This window comes from Xiphophorus couchianus, chromosome 2 (assembly GCF_001444195.1).
Source record: "Xiphophorus couchianus chromosome 2, X_couchianus-1.0, whole genome shotgun sequence".
Lineage (NCBI taxonomy): Eukaryota > Metazoa > Chordata > Actinopteri > Cyprinodontiformes > Poeciliidae > Xiphophorus > Xiphophorus couchianus.
Window position 1 is genome coordinate 13,009,246 of NC_040229.1, and position 18,979 is coordinate 13,028,224.

General features: G+C 38.8%; 2 protein-coding genes across 2 annotated transcripts; one reads left to right on the forward strand and one right to left on the reverse strand.

Moving 5' to 3' along the window:
• The first annotated feature begins 1,121 nt into the window (after window positions 1-1,121).
• LOC114161324 (ras-related protein Rab-8B) lies at window positions 1,122-5,395 on the forward strand. Its single transcript, XM_028044546.1, has 8 exons — window positions 1,122-1,413; window positions 2,820-2,880; window positions 2,979-3,039; window positions 3,133-3,210; window positions 3,352-3,441; window positions 3,531-3,596; window positions 4,213-4,263; window positions 4,346-5,395. The coding sequence occupies exons 1-8, from the start codon at window positions 1,290-1,292 to the stop codon at window positions 4,436-4,438; spliced, it is 624 nt and encodes a 207-aa protein (XP_027900347.1). The 5' UTR covers window positions 1,122-1,289; the 3' UTR covers window positions 4,439-5,395.
• trpm1b (transient receptor potential cation channel, subfamily M, member 1b) lies at window positions 5,085-18,757 on the reverse strand. The gene is made up of 27 exons (XM_028044557.1): window positions 18,532-18,757; window positions 18,325-18,454; window positions 17,416-17,492; window positions 16,526-16,721; window positions 16,234-16,447; window positions 15,816-15,940; window positions 15,569-15,740; window positions 14,767-14,941; window positions 14,550-14,673; window positions 12,492-12,564; window positions 11,928-12,028; window positions 11,428-11,601; window positions 11,197-11,331; window positions 11,016-11,066; window positions 10,759-10,899; window positions 10,632-10,661; window positions 10,255-10,547; window positions 9,916-10,144; window positions 9,697-9,828; window positions 9,483-9,614; window positions 9,257-9,385; window positions 8,914-9,165; window positions 8,656-8,830; window positions 7,513-7,657; window positions 7,220-7,425; window positions 6,977-7,109; window positions 5,085-6,898 (listed from the first exon to the last, which is right to left on the reverse strand). The coding sequence occupies exons 2-27, from the start codon at window positions 18,421-18,423 to the stop codon at window positions 5,608-5,610; spliced, it is 5,004 nt and encodes a 1,667-aa protein (XP_027900358.1). The 5' UTR covers window positions 18,424-18,454; window positions 18,532-18,757; the 3' UTR covers window positions 5,085-5,607.
• Between the last annotated feature and the right edge of the window lie 222 nt (window positions 18,758-18,979).

The following is an 18,979-nucleotide window of genomic DNA, read 5'->3' on the forward strand; positions in this document are numbered from 1 at the left end:
ATGTATTGTCTATAAAGCCTTTTTTAATGAATGTTACTAAAGGAAGATGCTTTTTTTTTATCAGACTAAAATATTTAAAACCCAATGTCTCCCTAAAGGTCGGAATCCTGAGCAAAGCAGCTATGGCACAAGACCAAAGTGAATTTCTATTAAAACAACTCCAGACTCAAAACCAATATAAAGACATAACTTATTATTACATTTGCAGTTCTTTACATAGAAAAAATAAGGTTGGGAGAGTCGGGGTACACTACCTATGTGAAAAACGATTAGAATGTAAACAGCCATAGTAACTGCAAGATAGAAGAAACGAATGATATCACAGGTCTCACTTAACCTAATATAATTGTTTATTTTATTCTGTGCTTTACATTGATATTAAATAGATAATATCAATAATTCATTAGTTATTAATTTGTTTGAACATGTTGCATTCAAAAACATGTTTCACACAGGAAGACTATTGGTGGCGAACCCACCTCCTGATTCAATTTCTCATGTAAATAATAATGGACCTCTGTAAATAGGTGCCCAATACAAACATGATTTTAATTTAAAGCTCAAAAATACAGTATTTGCACTGATATGATTTGAGACGGTAGAAGTATTTGGTGTTGGCTCCTCTTGGACCAGTCAGTTTCTAGCTCTTGGAATGACTAACAGAAATTAATTTTAAGAAAGACATCATCATCATTATTGTGAGAATCATTCACAACAGCTAAAAATCGAATTGTTTATAGCTTTTTAAAATCCTGAACTATTGCGTGTTCTCATTGTACTTGCAAAGTCAGAGCTCTTAAAGTAACCGTAAGTTCTGTTTTCAATATAGCTTGACAGAATGTAGAGAAGTGTCAATGAGATGTAGTGCCAGCATAAACCAATCACCACTGGTTTGTAGCTTATTATACCAGTGACACTTTGCAGTGTAAAGTATCTACTTGTGAAAATGTTTATTTTACTTTTTAACAAACAAAAAGTATAGAAATACGTGTTAACGTGTTATATTGCAATCAGCAACAAAACAAACAGTAAATCTCCTGCCCCCTCTCATCTCAGGTGCTACTATTTCCACCTTCGTATCCCTTTAAGTCGCCGTTTTGTTTGAAACTGCATATCCCACAAAGCAAAGCGAAAACAATGACGTCAACACCCCCGGCACGGGTTTTGCTGTGCAGCCAGTCTGCCCCGATTCGGCAGCCGACAGCTGAGGATATCCACCCCGGCGGACTCCGCCTGTTCCTAACGGCATTTTGTAAAGACCTAGACACTGGACTCTATTATTTTTTAAAATGGCGAAAACGTACGACTACCTCTTCAAACTGTTGCTTATCGGAGACAGCGGCGTCGGTAAGACATGTCTGCTGTTCAGATTCAGCGAGGACTCCTTCAATACCACCTTCATATCCACAATAGGTGAGTATCCCGAGGACGCCTCAAGGGGAAAAAACACACACATTTTAAACTTAAAAATGGTTTACTGAACCTTCGACAAGACTCTGTTGGTAGTAACGTTTGTAAAATAGCAGCTTTAATGCATATCACGGAGACCTGCTTTGTGTTAATGATCTGTGAGGGTTTTAAAGCCAGACAATGGACGTGAGAGGCAAATGGTAATGATTCTTTCCTGTAAGCTTACGTCCATCAATTAGGTTCAATACAGGATACCTCACTGATTAATGGCTGATACCATTGATATGATACTGATGTAGTCTCCATAATCTCAAGACTGCTGTAGGCACCAATGAATATCCCTCTGTACCTATATTCTTTCATTGTTTTTAGCTTTTACAAAATTATCAATACTGTTTTTAATATGTGGATTAATAATGTTATTAGTGATCAACGACAAGATTATTCTAATGCTCAGAGGTCATACACTACTTGGAAATCTCAGGAAAAGTATGGAATTTGATTTGAGTATTTTTCAAGTCTGAATATATATGAAAAAACACATTTGGACAAAAATATTTTTGTTCTCAGACTTTATTCTATGTTAATTGACTAAGCAGAGGATTCTAGCTGTTAGACCATCAATTCACCACTCTTTCCAGAGGGAGAACATAAAATTGAAGTAGGCATTTGATTTAATTTCCAGTCAGTTCTTTAAGCAGCCCATCAGTAGCTACAAATCGCAAACTAACTTCACTTTGCATAGACAAATCATGGTATTCCCCCTTGAAACTCTTTACAAACTACAATTAAGAAACTCTGAGGTGAAAAAGCTAAATGTGAATGCATCATTACACAAATTCATGTCTTGCTGCCAGTCACGTTTTGATAATCAGTAAACAAGGCTTGGAGATATGCTCCATTTTAGGGGAGAGTTGGTTATCACAAGAGTATTTCAAGCTTATTTCAACACACTTAATGTAATTGTATAATAATACAAGTTACATGGATCGCTAAGCATTTTATACTCTCCAACCTTGTATTTTTAACCTTATTTAGGAAGGTCAAAGCCTTAGTTAAGAGGGTCAAAACTCCCATCACCCATAGTAATTTGCACCATCCAACATCCATCCATTATCCAATTATTTAGCCGTCCATCCATCTATCCACCCAACCATCCAACTGTGCATCTAGGTATCTGTCTCGTCAAAATGTAATGTTAGTCACTGGTTTCTCAATTGTTGCCTGTATGTTGCTTTTATGACTTCATATTATTGTGTTTTTATTATGTAAAGTACTTTGAATTGCCTTTTTGCTCAAATGTGCTATGCCAATATACTTGATTGATTGAAAAATACAGTATTTTGACATGAAAAATATGTAGGAACCCTGAATTCCTTTTTTAAGCCCATTTGTTTGCTCCAACACAGGGATCGACTTCAAGATCAGAACCATAGAGCTGGATGGGAAACGAGTTAAACTCCAGATTTGGTAGCTAAACCTTTTGAGAGTTTAATCCTGAAGGGGGGGGGAAAGAAAAACTGTACGAATGTAGCCATATCTTGTTTTTCTTTAATTGATGTTCTCAGGGACACTGCGGGACAGGAGAGGTTTCGCACCATTACCACAGCTTACTACAGAGGAGCAATGGTAAGTCCCTGCCTTTTCAATCTGTTCACTGTAAATCTACCATGCATTTTCATTACAGGGTTGAGAAACTTCAGAAGTTTTTCTCCTCTGTAGGGTATTATGTTAGTCTATGACATCAGCAATGAGAAGTCCTTTGACAACATAAAAAACTGGATTAGAAACATCGAAGAGGTAACCTCACCTTACATAACAATGTAAAATACTTTTTTTTTTTCTAAAAGCTGATTAAGAATTGTCAGAATTCTCGTGCTTTAGCGTTGTTTTTACTCTCAACAATCTACTTCTTAACATGACCCTTTTCAATATTTTTAGCATGCCTCATCTGATGTAGAGAAAATGATCTTGGGTAACAAATGTGACATGACTGACAGGAGACAGGTGTCGAAAGACCGGGGTGAAAAAGTGAGTGTCCAGTTAGTCACCAACACTAAAAACATCTCTAGAAAGCAAATGCAGTTTTGAAATAAATACTTTTATTTAATCTCCCTCAGCTGGCTATTGATTATGGAGTGAAGTTCTTAGAAACTAGCGCAAAGTCTGGCTTAAATGTAGAAGAGGTAAGTGAAACATTTTGAGCTTGATAAAAGCAATAGTATCCCTTGTATTTACGCATTTTGTCACATTACAAACAGTTTGTACAGTACTATGTTTGTACAGTATAAACTGTACAAACACAAACAAAATAAATTGCCCTGGCTTAGTTAGATTGAATGTCTCTGAACACCAGATTTTATATCTTGTTGCAGAATCTTAATTGGATTTAGGTCCAATGTATATGCTCAAATTGAAACTATTTGGTTTTAGCTCTGGTTATATGTTTAAGCTGGTGAATTGGTCACCTTTTAAGTGTTGGAGTATTTACCTATAACACTTTAAAAAATTACAGTATTTAGTAACTAGGTGTTTTTTTAGGCCAGTTGGTTGCACTGTATTTTATTTAGGACTACCAGAGAAAAGGAGACTGAATGCAAATCCATACCACACTTTTCAGATTTTTATTTTTTAGAAATACCTGTTTACATTTCATATTTATGCTCTACTTTATAGTGGTTCAGTCACATGAAATTGAAATTGTTCTGGAGTTTGTAATGTAAAAATTTTTTTATTAATACACATAAAATAAATTATTTACATAATAATTAACATTTTTTATTCTCCTTTTTTTCCTCTCAGGCCTTTTATACTATTGCAAGAGACATATTGAACAATCTGTGCTCAAAGACGGTAGGTAGTGAAGACATTCTTAAAAAAAAGATGCTGCTGTTTTTCTTAATGACGCTCAGTTTGTTGCTTCTTTGACTGGTAGACTGACAGCAGTGGTGGAGGAACCGGAAAACCGGTGAAGATTACCGATAAGAAGTCAAAGAGAATTAAATTCTTCAAGTGTTCACTTCTCTAAGCAGCAGGCGGACAGTCGTCACATTTCTATCGTGACCTTGCTTATTTTAGAGGACTCCTTCCTCTCGGGCTTCCTCGCTGCAGCAGCACTGCTCTTGCACACACGGTCTTACTGCCACCTGAGGTCTTGGGCAGTTGAGACGCTGCCCTGATTTGCTGATCAGAAGAGTATCGATGGAGACTTGAAGGCCTGATACTTTGTGTCCGCTCATACAAAAGACTCGTGCAGGGGTTTGTAGCTTTCCCTGCAGTGCCTGCTTGCAGTGGGCAATAATTCTGCTGCCGTTTATAATATAAAAAAACGTAGGTTGCACATTGTGGTCTTATTATTTTACATACCGTAGCACCATTTTTATAATATATATATATACTACCTATTATCAGAATTCCTATGAAAATGCTTTGAGATATCCGGTTTAAGCATTGATTGTATGTGTCTGTGTGAAGTTCATGTATGTTACTAAGCTTTTGGCCTTTTTGTTGCACTGACATTAGTTCTGCTGCTAAGGAGAATTGTGATAGAAATTAGAATAGCTAAAAATAAGCATAGAAAAACAACTTGTATTCTAATATATTTTTATTTATTTATTTTTCATGGAACTTACATTTATAGATGTTTCAGTGTTAAAATGAAACTGTGGAAGGAGTGTTTTTTTTTTCTCAGAAGCAGGACTGAATTCACAGTGTTATACAAGTGTATTGATTTTGCATGAAAGCAGTAGGGAGATCCCAATGGGGGCTCAGTACTAAGCACAGAGTATCTGACAAAAGAAAATGTTTACAGATAGTATTTGAAAATGTCAACCATATATAGAATGTTGGTGTGTTTTGCTGTTCAGATTGTATATGCATGCATTTTTCTTATGTTTTTGTTTTTTTACTGAAACCGACAATATTTAGTAGATTTTCTACTATTTAGTAGATTCACATTTCCTCTCCATGAAAACACATAATTGGGGAAAAAAACTGTAATGTGACTGGTAGTCTTTGTAATTCTCATATGTTACATCCACAGAAAAGAGCAACAGTAAAGAAAAAAAAATCTTCAGAAATTTCTTGTGATTTTTCTTTAACCCCTTAACATTAACAAGTAATTTTACCATCACTATCTAAGGATGATTTTCTTTCTTGTCTTTGTTTTATAATCCATGTGTTTTTTCTTGATTGCTTTTATTTCTTGTCTTGCAAACCCTCTTGTGTTTTTCCCGCCTTCATCATCTTCTCTTCTTCCCATCCAAGGGCTGACACTCTGCTTGCTTCGGCGAGGTCTCGCTCACTGCTGGAGGCTCTCGGCTCTTTTAAGAACACCATGGGCTTTACTTTTCTGTCGCTGGCGTTGCAGCTCTTTGACCTGTGAGACCGCATATACTTTTCATCGGCTACAGTCAGGTAGTCGGTACCATCCAAGGGGTTTCTTTTGGGCTTTGTTGTCTTGCGGTCTTCGTCTTGCTCTGTTTCTGTTTGTCCTATCTCACTATCCGAAGGAACTACATCTGTGTGATTCATTTCTAAGTCTTCAGGTGAAGCAGCAGTTTGAAACTGCTGAGTGAGGGTTTTGACTGATGATGCTTTTCCACTAGAATGGACCTGTTTTAAATCTGCTGGCGTTTGAGTTGTATCACCTGCTTCAACTGGATCACAGATGATGCTGCTGATAGCCCTCTTCCTAGTGATGGGAGACCTTTGGCTGTCAACTGGAAGATCTCTTAGAGATTTTGCCCTCCTTGGAGAAGAGGAAGGTGCTACCAGAGGTTTTGCCTCGGTTGTAGGCTCAGCAGATCTCTCTGGTTTATCAGGGGGGTGGACAGTGATGGTGCTCCTAGATCTTCTCTTTGTTAAAGGAGATGAGGGCTGGTCTTCAGCAGGAAAGTATTTCAAGGACTTTGCCCTTTTGGCAGGTGATAAAGGTTTTAGCCTGTTTTGGTCTGACAGTTTGTCCAGAAACATTGTGCTGCCTTGCTTTATGTTGGTTATGGTCTCTTGGCTTGAAGCCCCAGATGAAAGCCTCTGCTCACATGGAGATATGAGAATGTCCACACATGAGCTAGGTCGTGATCTCTCCAAACCACCAACGTCTAGCGTCTGTGCTACATTGAGAGCACAAGTGCTTGAGGCTTGACGCACACTCCGCTCTCTCTCTAGGCCTACTTTCTCATCTGTGTCCTTCTGCCTGGTCGCAAACTCTTCCATGTCCATGTGGAAGCGGTAGAGACTGTAACCATCTGCGCTGTTAATACTGCCCTGCCGGAGGAGAGTGGAATGATCACACACAGACGAGTTTCTAGAGAAGGTTCTAGTTAGCTCCAGTTTGTCCAGCCCTGCAAGCTTTTCCAGTGCGGAAGCCATACGTCCATGGAGCTCTTCCAGCTGGGCCAGACGCAGGTCTACTGTCTGCAAAGATGCTTTCATGGTGTTCTCCCTTTCATTGACCTCCTCCAGACGCATTGACATGTTCTCAACTCTGCAGATAAGATGAGAGAGGGAGCATAAAACAGCTGTAATTGGAAATACAAAACAGACAACTGAGAATGCATTTTACCTTTCTGAAGTAACCTTGATGCGTTCATCACTTGAAGACTGTTGCTCATCTTCTTTTTCCCGGAAATATTCCTCCACGCACTGTTCCTCAAACTCATACAGATTCTTTAGCTCCTCTGGATTTAGTCTGAGCTCTGCAAGAATCATTAGAACACAAAGTTAATCAGAACTTTAGCATAATCAACAGAAACATTTTCTGGTAAAACAAGATCTTCATAATTTTGTTCAACTGAAGGAGACTAACTGAGGCCCCGATCCTTCTCATCAAGCTCTCCTTCCTTATTTTTCCTGACGCAACGCCGGAAAAGCCTGTTGAAGAGGATGTAGAGGTGACTCAGGATGATGAGAGGCGGAGGCAGGATTGGGCGGTCGTGGAAAGTCATGATTAGCTGGTATCTTTGAAACTTCCAGACCTGGTTGGAGATGGACTTGACTTCAAAGAAGGTGTTGCTATAAGATAGAAAAGATAAAAAATAATGACTGTCATTTCAACCCTGAAGATGTTTCAATTAGTCAGTCATCTTTTTTTTTTTTTACTTGAAGACGGCAATGAGCAAGTTAACCAGAAGGATGTTTGCAACAAGAAGATAACAAGCCATAATTGCAGGTGTGAGCCATGCACCGGGGATGCATGGAGGAAGCTTTTTCCCATCTTCATCATATAAATGTTCTCCACACGGAGCTGTGAGGAGAGAGGTGAGAAAATTAGCTTTGCTATTAAACAAAGTTCAGCAGCAAACTGATTAAAGCTGAGAATCCATGATTTAAAGACTACTTACGATTAATTTCCATTGCATAGACTTATGAAAATACAAAGAAACAATTGCAGAAGGACAGAGAAAAAGTTAAAATCAATGTAAAAGAAATCATGTTTTTGATTTCTGTCAAGGTGAAGTTGGTATATGAAAAAGGAAAAATCACACTAGAGCACTTCCATCAAATCGGGTGTTTATGAATGCTTTTGCCCCTGTATTATGTTTTACTGTCATTTTTGAGTTAAATCACATAACTAGTTTACAGTTTAAATTAGCAATATACAGCAGCAACGTAATCATTTTTAAATTTTATAAACCAAAGGTTAATTGAAAGCATGTGCATCAGCAGAGTTTTAAAAGTCAGACACAGTCTTAATTTATTGAATTTCTAAATGATGTTTATTCCAAGTGACAAACATTTCTACAGCCTTATATCACAGTGTGAACAAATATTTGACCTTAATGATTTTGAGATCAATGTCATAGGCGGAGGAGAACAAAGCATATGAATTAAGAATAGAAGTTCCAGAAATCAAGACCAGCTTCTTTATTGGAAAAGAATCATTTTTTTTGTCATTGGTGGGTTTAAATAATTTAAAAACATTACATGTTGTTTGCTGATTGCTAATTTTGACTATGTGTTGATGTCTTCAACTTGACAGAAGCAGTTTTCACAGAAAAACAAATCTTAATGGCTGGTGATTGTTAGTGAGAAGACATGTATTGTCTGTTCTGTTCCTGTTCCATGCAGCATTATTGCCATAAATGCCATAAGAATTGTCACAAATCTGCCAGCAGAGGGAGCCAAAGTATGGAGTGTACCATTTTGTACACAATAAAGTGTCAACTTTACTGAAATTTTAAAAGACACTGATCATCTGCCCAGAATCAGGAAACAGAATCTTACTATGAATTCTAGTCTTACGGTCTATCGAGTCCGCAAAAACCTCCCCATAGATCATCCAGTAGGGCATGTAGAAGATGTTCCTGGCCAGGCGCCACGTCGGCTCTTCATCCGGATGAAGGATGGCTTGCCGAGCCACGCCAAAGCTCATCAGTACCACCAGCATGATCACGACAAAGTACATCATGTCGATCATCTGAAGGAAAAAGAAGCAAACACATGAGCTCAGTTTGCTCTTTTTATACCTGCTAAGATTCTGTATGACGTCACTGTGTTTACCATTTTCCCTATCATCATCACGTATGGTCCCAGGTACTTGTTGACTCCAAAGATGTCCAGAACACGAATGTACCAGAAGATGATGTCTATGCAGTAGATGACTCTGCCATAGCCCATGTATGGTTCCGGCTGCAGCCGCAGCATCAGCGCCAGAAGGAAGGTAGAGATGGCAGCAAGGTCTGTGATGTTCCAGTAGTCCTCCATCCAAACACTTATCTTCTGCTTCAGCTTTCCTGGTTCTGACATCAGTATCTAGACACCAGGATTTATAAGTTAACATTGTACCAATCAATGTTTAAATATTATAAAAAATTTTAGGAGGACCATTTTAGTATTTTAGCACCTGTCTAACTTTTTCTGTGCCAAGAGTGAGGATGTATGCAATAACCGTCCACTCTTGTAAAGATGGCCATCGCTCCATTTTCACAAGGATGATGTAATTATACAACATCAAATAACCCAGATAGGAAATCTAATGGGGAAACAACGTAAGAATAGATATTTAAGATAATCTTTATTCAGAAGATTTTAAAATGTTTGATCTTTGAGTAAGTTTTAGTTGAACTTACGGTGTTGAACCAGAATTTGGTAAAAGGGGCATCATAAAATTCAAAGAACCTTTTTGCAATGGGAATTTTGCGCACATTAGCATTGCCCTCCTCCTCATCTCCTTTGCGGGAAGTCCCGTCATTGTTAGGGTCCTACAAAATAAACGCAAAGTCTTGTCATCTTTCATCATGACAATAACAGAATGTGAAACTAATCATCAGCATGAACGTTGACCTTGCTGGATTTTGCATCATCGTCCTTGTCCTTTCCCTCTTCTTTTTTTCCAGGTCTTTGATAAGAAGTGTCCTCTCCAATTCGGAAGTCCAGGAGCATAATCAGTGGGGGGAATATAATTCCCAGAATAACCTAGGTGGGACATCATCAATCTGATTACATCGTTATTTTTAAACAGATTTCCAAAACTGCTTAGCAAAAAACTATTTAAGAATCCACCTTGAGGCCTGGATTTTTTCCAATCCTCAAACAGCCCATCCACATGTCAGTGAGCAACATTTGGCTGCAGGTGTGAGCAATAAAATCCCGCTGTTTTGCAGCCACCGCCAGCTTCAGACAGGTCGAGTTACTCCAGTTGACTAGCTCATATGTTAGGAGTTTCATGGCTACTTGTTCGTCGCGCTTGTAGGACTGATCCAACAGCTCATAAGCTAGTTGCCCAAATTCTCTGAAAAAAGGTGGCAGCTGTAAACATTATGTAAAGGACCTAAACAAGCAAAAACCAAAAACATTTCAAGTGTGTGTTTTTATTTCAATGTTTCACTCTGCAGCACTGACTTGGAATTGTTCTCCAGGTCTTGGGATATGTCGTCCACCAGTTCACTTTCGGAGCACTCGTGGGCCATAGCCTTATACAGCTTACAAGCTACCAGGGCCTTCGCCATAGCCTCCTCCCCACGCTGCCAAAGAAACAGCGCCATCTTCTGGCGCTTTAAAAGAACTGCCCACAGCATCAGCTCGTGGAACGGGTACTTGAATCGGCAGACCTCTGGGTCATCCACATCTATTTCCACCTCTTCTTCCTTTTTCTTTTTCGCCTTTTTCTTGCCTTTTGGTCTTGGTTCATCATCCTGAAAAAAAAAAAATCAAACTTGGACTCAAGCATTTCGTTGTAGCTGTTAAATAAATGAACTAAAATGAGTTTTCAACCTCACCTCCATTCCCAGGAGCTTCAAAGCTTTTGGCTGCACAAGAGAAAAAAGTGATCTATTGTTAATGAAAATTACTCTGAGTGGATCATCAGAGTAATGATGATCCATATTCTCTTCCATCTATGCATACCCTTTTTAGGCCATATAGATTATTGTAGAGGTTGCGGAAAGCCTTTCTTGTATAGTTGCTCCTGTAAGCTCCACCCATAAGGTATTCCAACACCAGACCAATATCAATAAGAGTGATCTGATAATCTGGAGGAAGATTTCCCTGGAGAATCAAAAGTTATGTTTAAGATATTTAGGACTTTCAAAAATATTTAGTATAGCCTGAAATATTAATGAAATTTAGATTTTACACTATTGAATTTGTGAAATATAATTTACCTTTTTAACATCTCTAACCACAGCATGCAGTGTATTTGCAGGGCCAAGTTTCTGAGAAAATTAATGATTGGAAGAAGGTCAGTAATAATGTTTCTGCACCTTTTAGTTATATTTTTGCCTCAGAACTCCATGAGAACTCTCAAATTTGCTCTCAGTTCATGTCTTTGTGTTTTAGACCCACAGTGTTGTACAGCTCCTCCAGTCTAGGGATAGTGAGGAAATGATGAATGTTGACCCCGTTCTCAAGCAGCAGTTTGACAAAGTCCACTCTGTCCAGCACCAGAGCATCCATCATAGCCTGTTCCAAAGAGTTCACCTAGCACATGGTAAGATATGGAACATAGCCATTAATTTAGCCTTAGTTATGTTTCCTCATTTTCCATGAAATGTTTCCTGCAATCTTCATTCTCACCCAGCGAATTAGCTCCAGCTTTCTGGGATCTGTCTCCTCGGGAGGTTCAGGTTTGGTCTTTCCTTTTCCCTTCCCCTTTTTGGCCCGAACCTTGCTGCGTGGAGCGCTGGATGGACTCTTTGGTTTTTCCTGAGTTGGGGCAGCACTAGTCGTGCTGGCAATAGCTCCAGCAGGCTGATAGGAAGTAAAATTAAAGAAAAAACTGTTGTCTCTCTTTTGAGTAGCAAAAAACATCAATCATTTTTTGTAGTCTTCCTCTAATTTGATTTGACCATCTTGCTTTTTTACATTGGAAATTAATTTTTTTTTTTTATATCACCAGTATATCTTTAACAGAGAACAAGCTCTCTTGACTGAGCTTTCATCTACTCTGCTTAAGGCTGTTTCCCTTTTCGTCCACATCATATCCATATTTCATGTCTTAAATGCCATGTATAATAAGCAGTGTAGCTGCTGTGGAAAATTTCGTATTGATTGGATAATATACACAGACCACTCACTGGTAAGTTGTGCCCGTAAACGAAAATGTGATTGCGGGCAATATCCACTCGGTTCCAGGCCAGGGCCAGACTGAGCTGGTCTGCTGCAGATGCATTAGTGCCTGATGCAAACAAACAATCAAAAGCAGAGAGAACATGTGAGAAACAGGTCAATGCTGCCTGGAGTAATAAAAATTATTGCTGTGAAGTTATTCTGCAAATACAGCACTGATCAACATGATTCAGGACTGCTAATTTTAAAACTTGCAACCATTTATACATTTTTTGAAATGGCCAAATTGCCAAACGGCGATAATAAAAGCTCATTTTATGTAACCAAATACTGAATCTTAATGTAAAATATCCACTGGTTACAAATTATCCTAATAGTGAGTTAAAGCTGGAAGTGTTTGGCAAGTCTCAAGTGTTTCTGAGGATATTGTAACCCTAACTAAATATTTTCAGCTCAGACGATACTTGGTTGGTGCGTCATTTGAATGAAGAATTAAGTAGTCTAAAATTTCTGGGAAGATGGCTTCTCTGACTTTGGATTTATAAAAAAGTAATTGACTAACACTAGAATACCTTTTAACAAGGCAGTCAGAATAGCCATTTCAATATCCTGCTGCCCCTCACAGCCCATTCGAAAAACAGTGATCTACATGCAGAAAAGGAGAAAAAGAGAGTAGTTTAATAATGGTTTAATGGTTCAACAGAAAACCGAACTAAATTACCTTATATATTATAATTTTTCTAGAAAATATTTCCCACCCACTTCTGGTTTCAGCCAGAACTTCAGACTTCTACATTCTTTGTCCATCCGTATGAAAACAATCAGCCACTTTTCTCAGCAAGGAGGAATAGCGCTCGCTTTGTTAGAGATTCAGCTGTGTCCAACAATATTATGCAGACCATTCTGTCACATGCATTCATAGCAGATTGAATTAGACTTGCCTGAACACTGACACTGCACACCAGGCCACGAGATAGGTTAACAATAAGCATCACACAACACTGTAAAATTTTTTTTGTGCATTCAATTGCCAGTTGTTTTGCCTGAGTTTGCTTATTGAATAAAAGTGTCTTACTAGTTCAGCATTTTCATCAGTTTAATCCAGCTTCTTCAAGAGGTGCACTTATCATAGAATGAAAGGATTGTATCAGGTCAACACACTTTCACCTGCTCTTAAAACATTGCAGCATCAAATTGTGTATATCCTACAGTGATATGATCTTTGAAAAAGCTGTTTAAGTTGCTAATCCTGGTCTGTCTGAGAATTATGCAGCCTAAAACATCAGAGTGTGTCAGAGGAGTGATAGCACTCTGAAAGCCAAGGGAGGATTAGTGACATAGAAACTCTCCCTGTATCTGTGTGCGACATGCTTTCTATGAACACATAAATTAAGCGCTTCCACCAAGCAAGATGGAGTGTGCACTGATCTTCCTCATCTAGATCTATATGGTTTATCAAGGCTTTATATGCTGGGTAATCCTCATCGCATCACGTGAGGATTCTTCTCCCGATGCTATTTTTGCAAATGTGTTTTGTGAACATTTTTATAATTGATTAATCTAGTGCACATTCCAAAACCTGGTCAATGCTACATTCAGGGTCTTGGAAAGGTGTTCATATACCCTTTTAACTTTTTCACATTTGATATGGTACAATCACATACTTTATTGTATTGTATGTTTTTATGGGGGGTTCATGTGAGACTGATTACAGCTGCAAGTATTTTGAGTGTCTCTAACAGCATTGCACATCTAGAGCCTGAAAGCTTTGCGTATACTTTTTTGCAACAAAACTTAATCTCAGGGGAAGGAAAGTGTTTGAATTTAACAAATTTCAAGACTTGTCACAAATTGTTGATTGGGTTTCAGTCTTAATTTTGACTTGGCCATTGTAATACTTAAATAGGCTCTGTGTTTAAGGTCAATTTTCTGGTGTAAGGTGAACCTTCACCCCTGCTTAAGACTTTTGCAATCTCCAACATATGTTCTGCCCAGCTTTTATCTCCTTGCTGCATAGCTTTGTGTGTTTGGCACAAAGTTGAGTTTTGGTCTTGGCACAATCTTCCACGATTGTTCAGTAATGTTTTCTATCAAACCCATGAGACTTTTACATAGCAGCGGTATTTGAATTGTATTTAAGCAGACTCTGTTTACTAATTAAGGGACCTCCGATGTCATTTGGTTGCACTGGATTTTATTTAGGCTGAATACAAATTTATAATATGCTTTTCAGATCTTCATTTGTAACAAGCTTGGAAAACCATCTCTCATTTTTTTACCTCAACTTCAGAGTACTGCATAACATTGAATGTATCACAAATCTTAAATATGGTGAAGATTTTGGTTGTAAAGTCATAAAATGTGTAGAAGTTAGAGGGATATAAATATATTTGCAAATGATTTTAGAAAAAGGATATAATTGCCGACATGATCCAAAAAGCTAGAAACACAATTTATTTGGATCACATTTATTCACACTGTTAATGGAGATATACACAGATGAGTGAAATGGATATATGAATGACAATGGACACAGGATGATCTCAGAAATGTTTATTATGCAACAAACACACAATATTCCCACGTGAAAGATGATTTCAAACATGAATAATACCTCCACTGTTACTCACCAACTCCCTTTTTTTCATGCACTCCATTACCATGAGCAGGATCTGCTGAGACTGGCTTTTGCTATAATTAAACGTCTTCTGGATTGTGACTAAGAGCTGGTCTCGGACGTCATCATTAACCAGGCTTCAGGAGAGGATTGATAAATCATATTTAAAACTTCTTTGACCCGAGAATACCACCAAAGCATTGCGAGAGACAAATTATCTGAGCCCTCACCCTCCATCCTCTGAAAACTTGTGTGCGAAGGATATGATGTCTGAGGCTCGGCCGCTGCCATCACAAACCACCACGGGGATGGGAGGCTCATCCCTTAGGCTCTCTAAGGTGATGGAGATGACATTGGGACCTCCTTCCACTATCAAACACACAAGAGGAACACCCTGACCCAAACCTGGAACACATGAAGACAAAGAGTCAACTCAGACACTTAAAAAAAGAAAAAAAAAGAAACCGAATTTCATGTGATGGAGGAAGAAGGGAGTGAAGTCAGTGGTGACAGCTGAGCATCCCTTTGCTGTCCCTGCCTTATCGAAGTTCCAGGCATAGGATGACAAAGGGAAGCCCACGGGTCACAGGGGAGCTCTCCAATGACTTGTCCTTTTAAGAACCTCGCTCACACTCGCAAGTTCTGCATATAAGCCCACATTTGTGTGAGCTCTATCAGTCTGTTGGATTTTTATCTAAATCCTCAAACTCATCCCCAAGCAAACCAGCTGTGAGAACAAAGCGTTGATGTATGCACCACGCCCTCTTCTGTTATCTTGGTGCATTTTAGTAACAGTGTTACATTGCCGCATTCAGGGTTTGTATAGTTACAATACTCTGGGTCAATGTTTTTGCATGGATGACATTTCTAGACAGAACTCTGTGCTTAAATTTGTTTTTATGTGGACAAAGGCTAAAGACATTGAAAACTAATATTGAACTATCAATCTAAGATAATTTGAATGCACCACTGGGACATGTAAATATTCTCTGACCAAGAGGCCCACAATTTCCTGAATCCACCCCTGCTTACGAGTGTTGATCTTCTGCAAGGAGATGTGCTTCTCCAACAGCCGACGGAGTTTGACCTCAGAGCCATACTTCCCACAGGTTCCGTTGTCGGTGAGGATGAAATGAGAATGGCTGCTGTTGAGCACTGCCAGCTTACTCAGTGGGTTTGCCATTGATTGATAGGGTCTGGTTACCTAGAAAAGCAATGGAGAAGAAATTGTCAAACAGAGCTATCAAAGAAACAAAAAAGAAAGAAATTCTGCTCTTACATCTTTTCCAATGAGATCCTCTTTGTTCTCCAAGATGCCCCAAGGAGCAATCCCTATTGCACACACCTTCCCTCGTGACTTGGATGAATGGTCCTTTAAGGCATCCCCAACGTGACGGATCACGCCTAAAGTAAGATTAGCAAAACAGATTACGATGAATAAAACCTTTTTCCAGAAACCTCATGGAGCTTCGTCATGGGACATACTTTGACGAAATCCACACGAATTGCAATTTCTGCAAAATTTCCAAGCAATTGTTCTAATTATAGAGCTTAAATCTGTGATAATGTGCTTGATAAACCTCTTCCCTCAGGAAATTGCAGTAGAGGGGTTATGCAATGACATTTTAGAGTCAAGGTAATCTTCTAATGTCACAATCTGGTATTTGCTTAGCGAACAGTAAAAGCATTAGAATAACCTGTGTTCACTCCACCCGTGAAGATCCAAGCTCCTGTGGTGACGGCTGCTTTTATCAGGCCTTTCCCAAACACTTGCTTGAGTTTGGGTTGGAGGTCAAAGTTCTGGAGACCCCCATGCACCGAAATGAGCAACGTGGGCAGCTCCAGCTGCCAGTCCTTCACCATCAGATGCAGGAGGTTGTCAGGCTTGGTGTCATAAGAAACACGAATGTACTGCGGAAGAAAATCATTTCAGTTGGTTGTGTTTGCTTTAAACTGCATGACAAATGGGGAAAATCTCAAGTCGCTCACCATCGCCTTGTTGACGAATCCTCCTCCCTGAAACTCAATGATCCCATAAGAGTCTGTAGGGTAGGTCCTGGTGTGCTTCACCACACTCCATTTATCATTCAGTGTCTCAATTTGCACCAGTGGGGTCGCCTCTGCTATGGAACTGGCACCAGGAGGGATGGCCACATGTTGCGTCACCAGCTGACCACAAGCACATCTGCAGCAGATACATTTCTTGTGAATTAAGAAATGCTTTGACTTTATCCCTCAAAGACTTGTGAAAGAAATGACCTGTATAAAATGGGCTTTTTCTGAAAGTGTCTTTTTTCATGTTCTTTGAAAATGTGCACTGCTTGTCAGCAGCACACGAGGCAATAAGTAAGTTTGTAAAATCTCCAATAACAGCACTTTGAGCTTATTGAGCACTAAATAATTTAGAAAACCAATTGTACACTACAGAGAACATATTTCTAACAAAAAATAGAAGTATGTAGAATTAAATAGATATGAATTCTTTATTATTATTACAGGTCATTGTCATACAGGTTCATTGTCTTTTATTAATGTATGAAAAGTGGCCTTGTCGATCTGACAGTTTTTTTCTTAAATGTCAGCTTATGACCAACAAAGTTACAATGGATAAGATTTCTTATTTTATTCTATTCAACTCTTCTGAACAAGATCAACAACAAATAATTAGATTTTATTTATTCTTAAGAACTGTTTTACAGCATAAACATGGTTCGATATCACTGAATTTATATGAAGAATCTTACCACCACACTCTTCCTTTTTCATGACACCAAATTTAAGAAGTGCTGATCTAAACATTTGTAAATAATTGCAAACCCTTGTTGAAAATCTGACTTGTCACAAAATTATTTTTCTTTTCTTTTTTCTTTTTTTTTTACCTGGTTGGATCCTTGTTGGGAAATATGTGAACACATTCCCTTTTCAGGAATGTCCTCTCAATCCAAGCTTTCTGTGCCTGCGAAGACATGACAGAACCTAAGTGAGCATTACAAGCTATCATTGCTTCCCCAGGAGATCAGCCTCAGCAATCTGTTTGAATTTAAGTTGCACTTTCCAAATCCTCTTAGTTGTAATCCCTGGTTAAAAGATGCTGATAGTTTGAAATGTACAAAGAAAGCATAAATAACTGACAGGAGAAAATATTTCAGCCTGAAATAGAGTGAATATAGTTAGTGGTGGATTTTGATCCACTGGCTCCAGCTTAGAAAACCAGTCTGTTTTCTTTTAATAGCGCAGAATGTTGCAGAGTGAGAAATTGATACAAGTTAAAAAAGAAGTATCCCACACATTTCTTGTTCTCCAGGGTGGATCAACGTTTCCCAGAACACGAAGCACTTTTTCCTTCTACCTTTCTTCACCCCCACCCCCACCTCAAGAGCCTTTTATAACAGTTGCAGTCCAATCAAATCTGCTGAATAATCTGCTGCAATACCTTCTAGGAAATCAATAAGAAATAAAATTCAGGCAGAACAGAAGGTATTAAATTATGTTAAAGCATCTACAACTGAGTCCCATGAGAAAGAATTAGAGGCCATGCACAAACTCTGCTGGTATCATTTGACTTGTCACAAGTTCCGCAGACACAAACAGCTCTCTCCCTGCCTCAACACCTCAAACTCACATGTATTAAAAATTTAAAGGTTGAGCCTTTTAGTTTGTTTCTTCACCACACTTTGTTTAGGTCTTCTAAACCAGTGGAAACATAATCTTGTATTAGTTTTATTTTTGTCATTGAAATGAAAAGTATTTTGCCTGTTAATCAGCAACCCGTTGTATTTTACTGTTACCTTTTCCATCTTGTTTTTCTTTCCCTCTGAATCATCTTGGCTTGCAGTCTTATCATGCATCATTAAACAACCAGAGCTCCTGCTGTGCTGCCTGCTCATATTTAACTCATCTGAATTCACTCTTCAGGGTCTACAGAGCAAATTACATCCCAATCTATTAGGTATTTCTGAAATATTGTTGTAAATTAGGTTTGTAAATAGACTTACACGCAGCCTTCTGTTGTAGCCTTACAGTCCCCCTCTCCGGTACTACAACACGTTAGTGTTTGACAAGTGAAGAGAAGACTGCTGCTCCTTTGGTTGAGCCTTCCTCTCGTGCTGCATACCCTGCCAAGCTTTCCCATTGAATCCCACCGGACATGAAACTTCTTCACTTTATGAGGGCCGCCTAATATGATGAGCATGTGAGCAAGGTCTTTGTTCGCCCAAGTCCCATGACTCCAGTTCAAGGTAATCCTTTTGGGAGTCCCATGACCCCCTTCTGCATGCCCACGGGGTATTTTCATCCTTGGCTTGAAACAAGGCACAATAAATCTACTTTGATAACCAGCCCCTAATCTCCCAATTTGTTTAAACCTCATTTCTTTGTTTTCCCCCTGCACTTCTGTGGATGATCTTGTGGATGATCTTGTGCATGTGTCTGGGGAAGATGGCA

Bases quoted from the DNA above. Each gene is read 5' to 3' on its own strand.
- LOC114161324 (XM_028044546.1), top strand. From the start codon at position 1,290: ATGGCGAAAACGTACGACTACCTCTTCAAACTGTTGCTTATCGGAGAC. The intron at 3,211-3,351 runs GTAACCTCACCT...CAATATTTTTAG, and splicing joins GGATTAGAAACATCGAAGAG to CATGCCTCATCTGATGTAGA. The intron at 3,597-4,212 runs GTAAGTGAAACA...TTTTCCTCTCAG, and splicing joins CTGGCTTAAATGTAGAAGAG to GCCTTTTATACTATTGCAAG.
- trpm1b (XM_028044557.1), bottom strand. From the start codon at position 18,423: ATGAGCAGGCAGCACAGCAGGAGCTCTGGTTGTTTAATGATGCATGAT. The intron at 16,722-17,415 runs GTAAAAAAAAAA...TATCTGCTGCAG, and splicing joins CCCAACAAGGATCCAACCAG to ATGTGCTTGTGGTCAGCTGG. The intron at 10,662-10,758 runs GTATGCATAGAT...TCTCTTGTGCAG, and splicing joins ATCTATATGGCCTAAAAAGG to CCAAAAGCTTTGAAGCTCCT.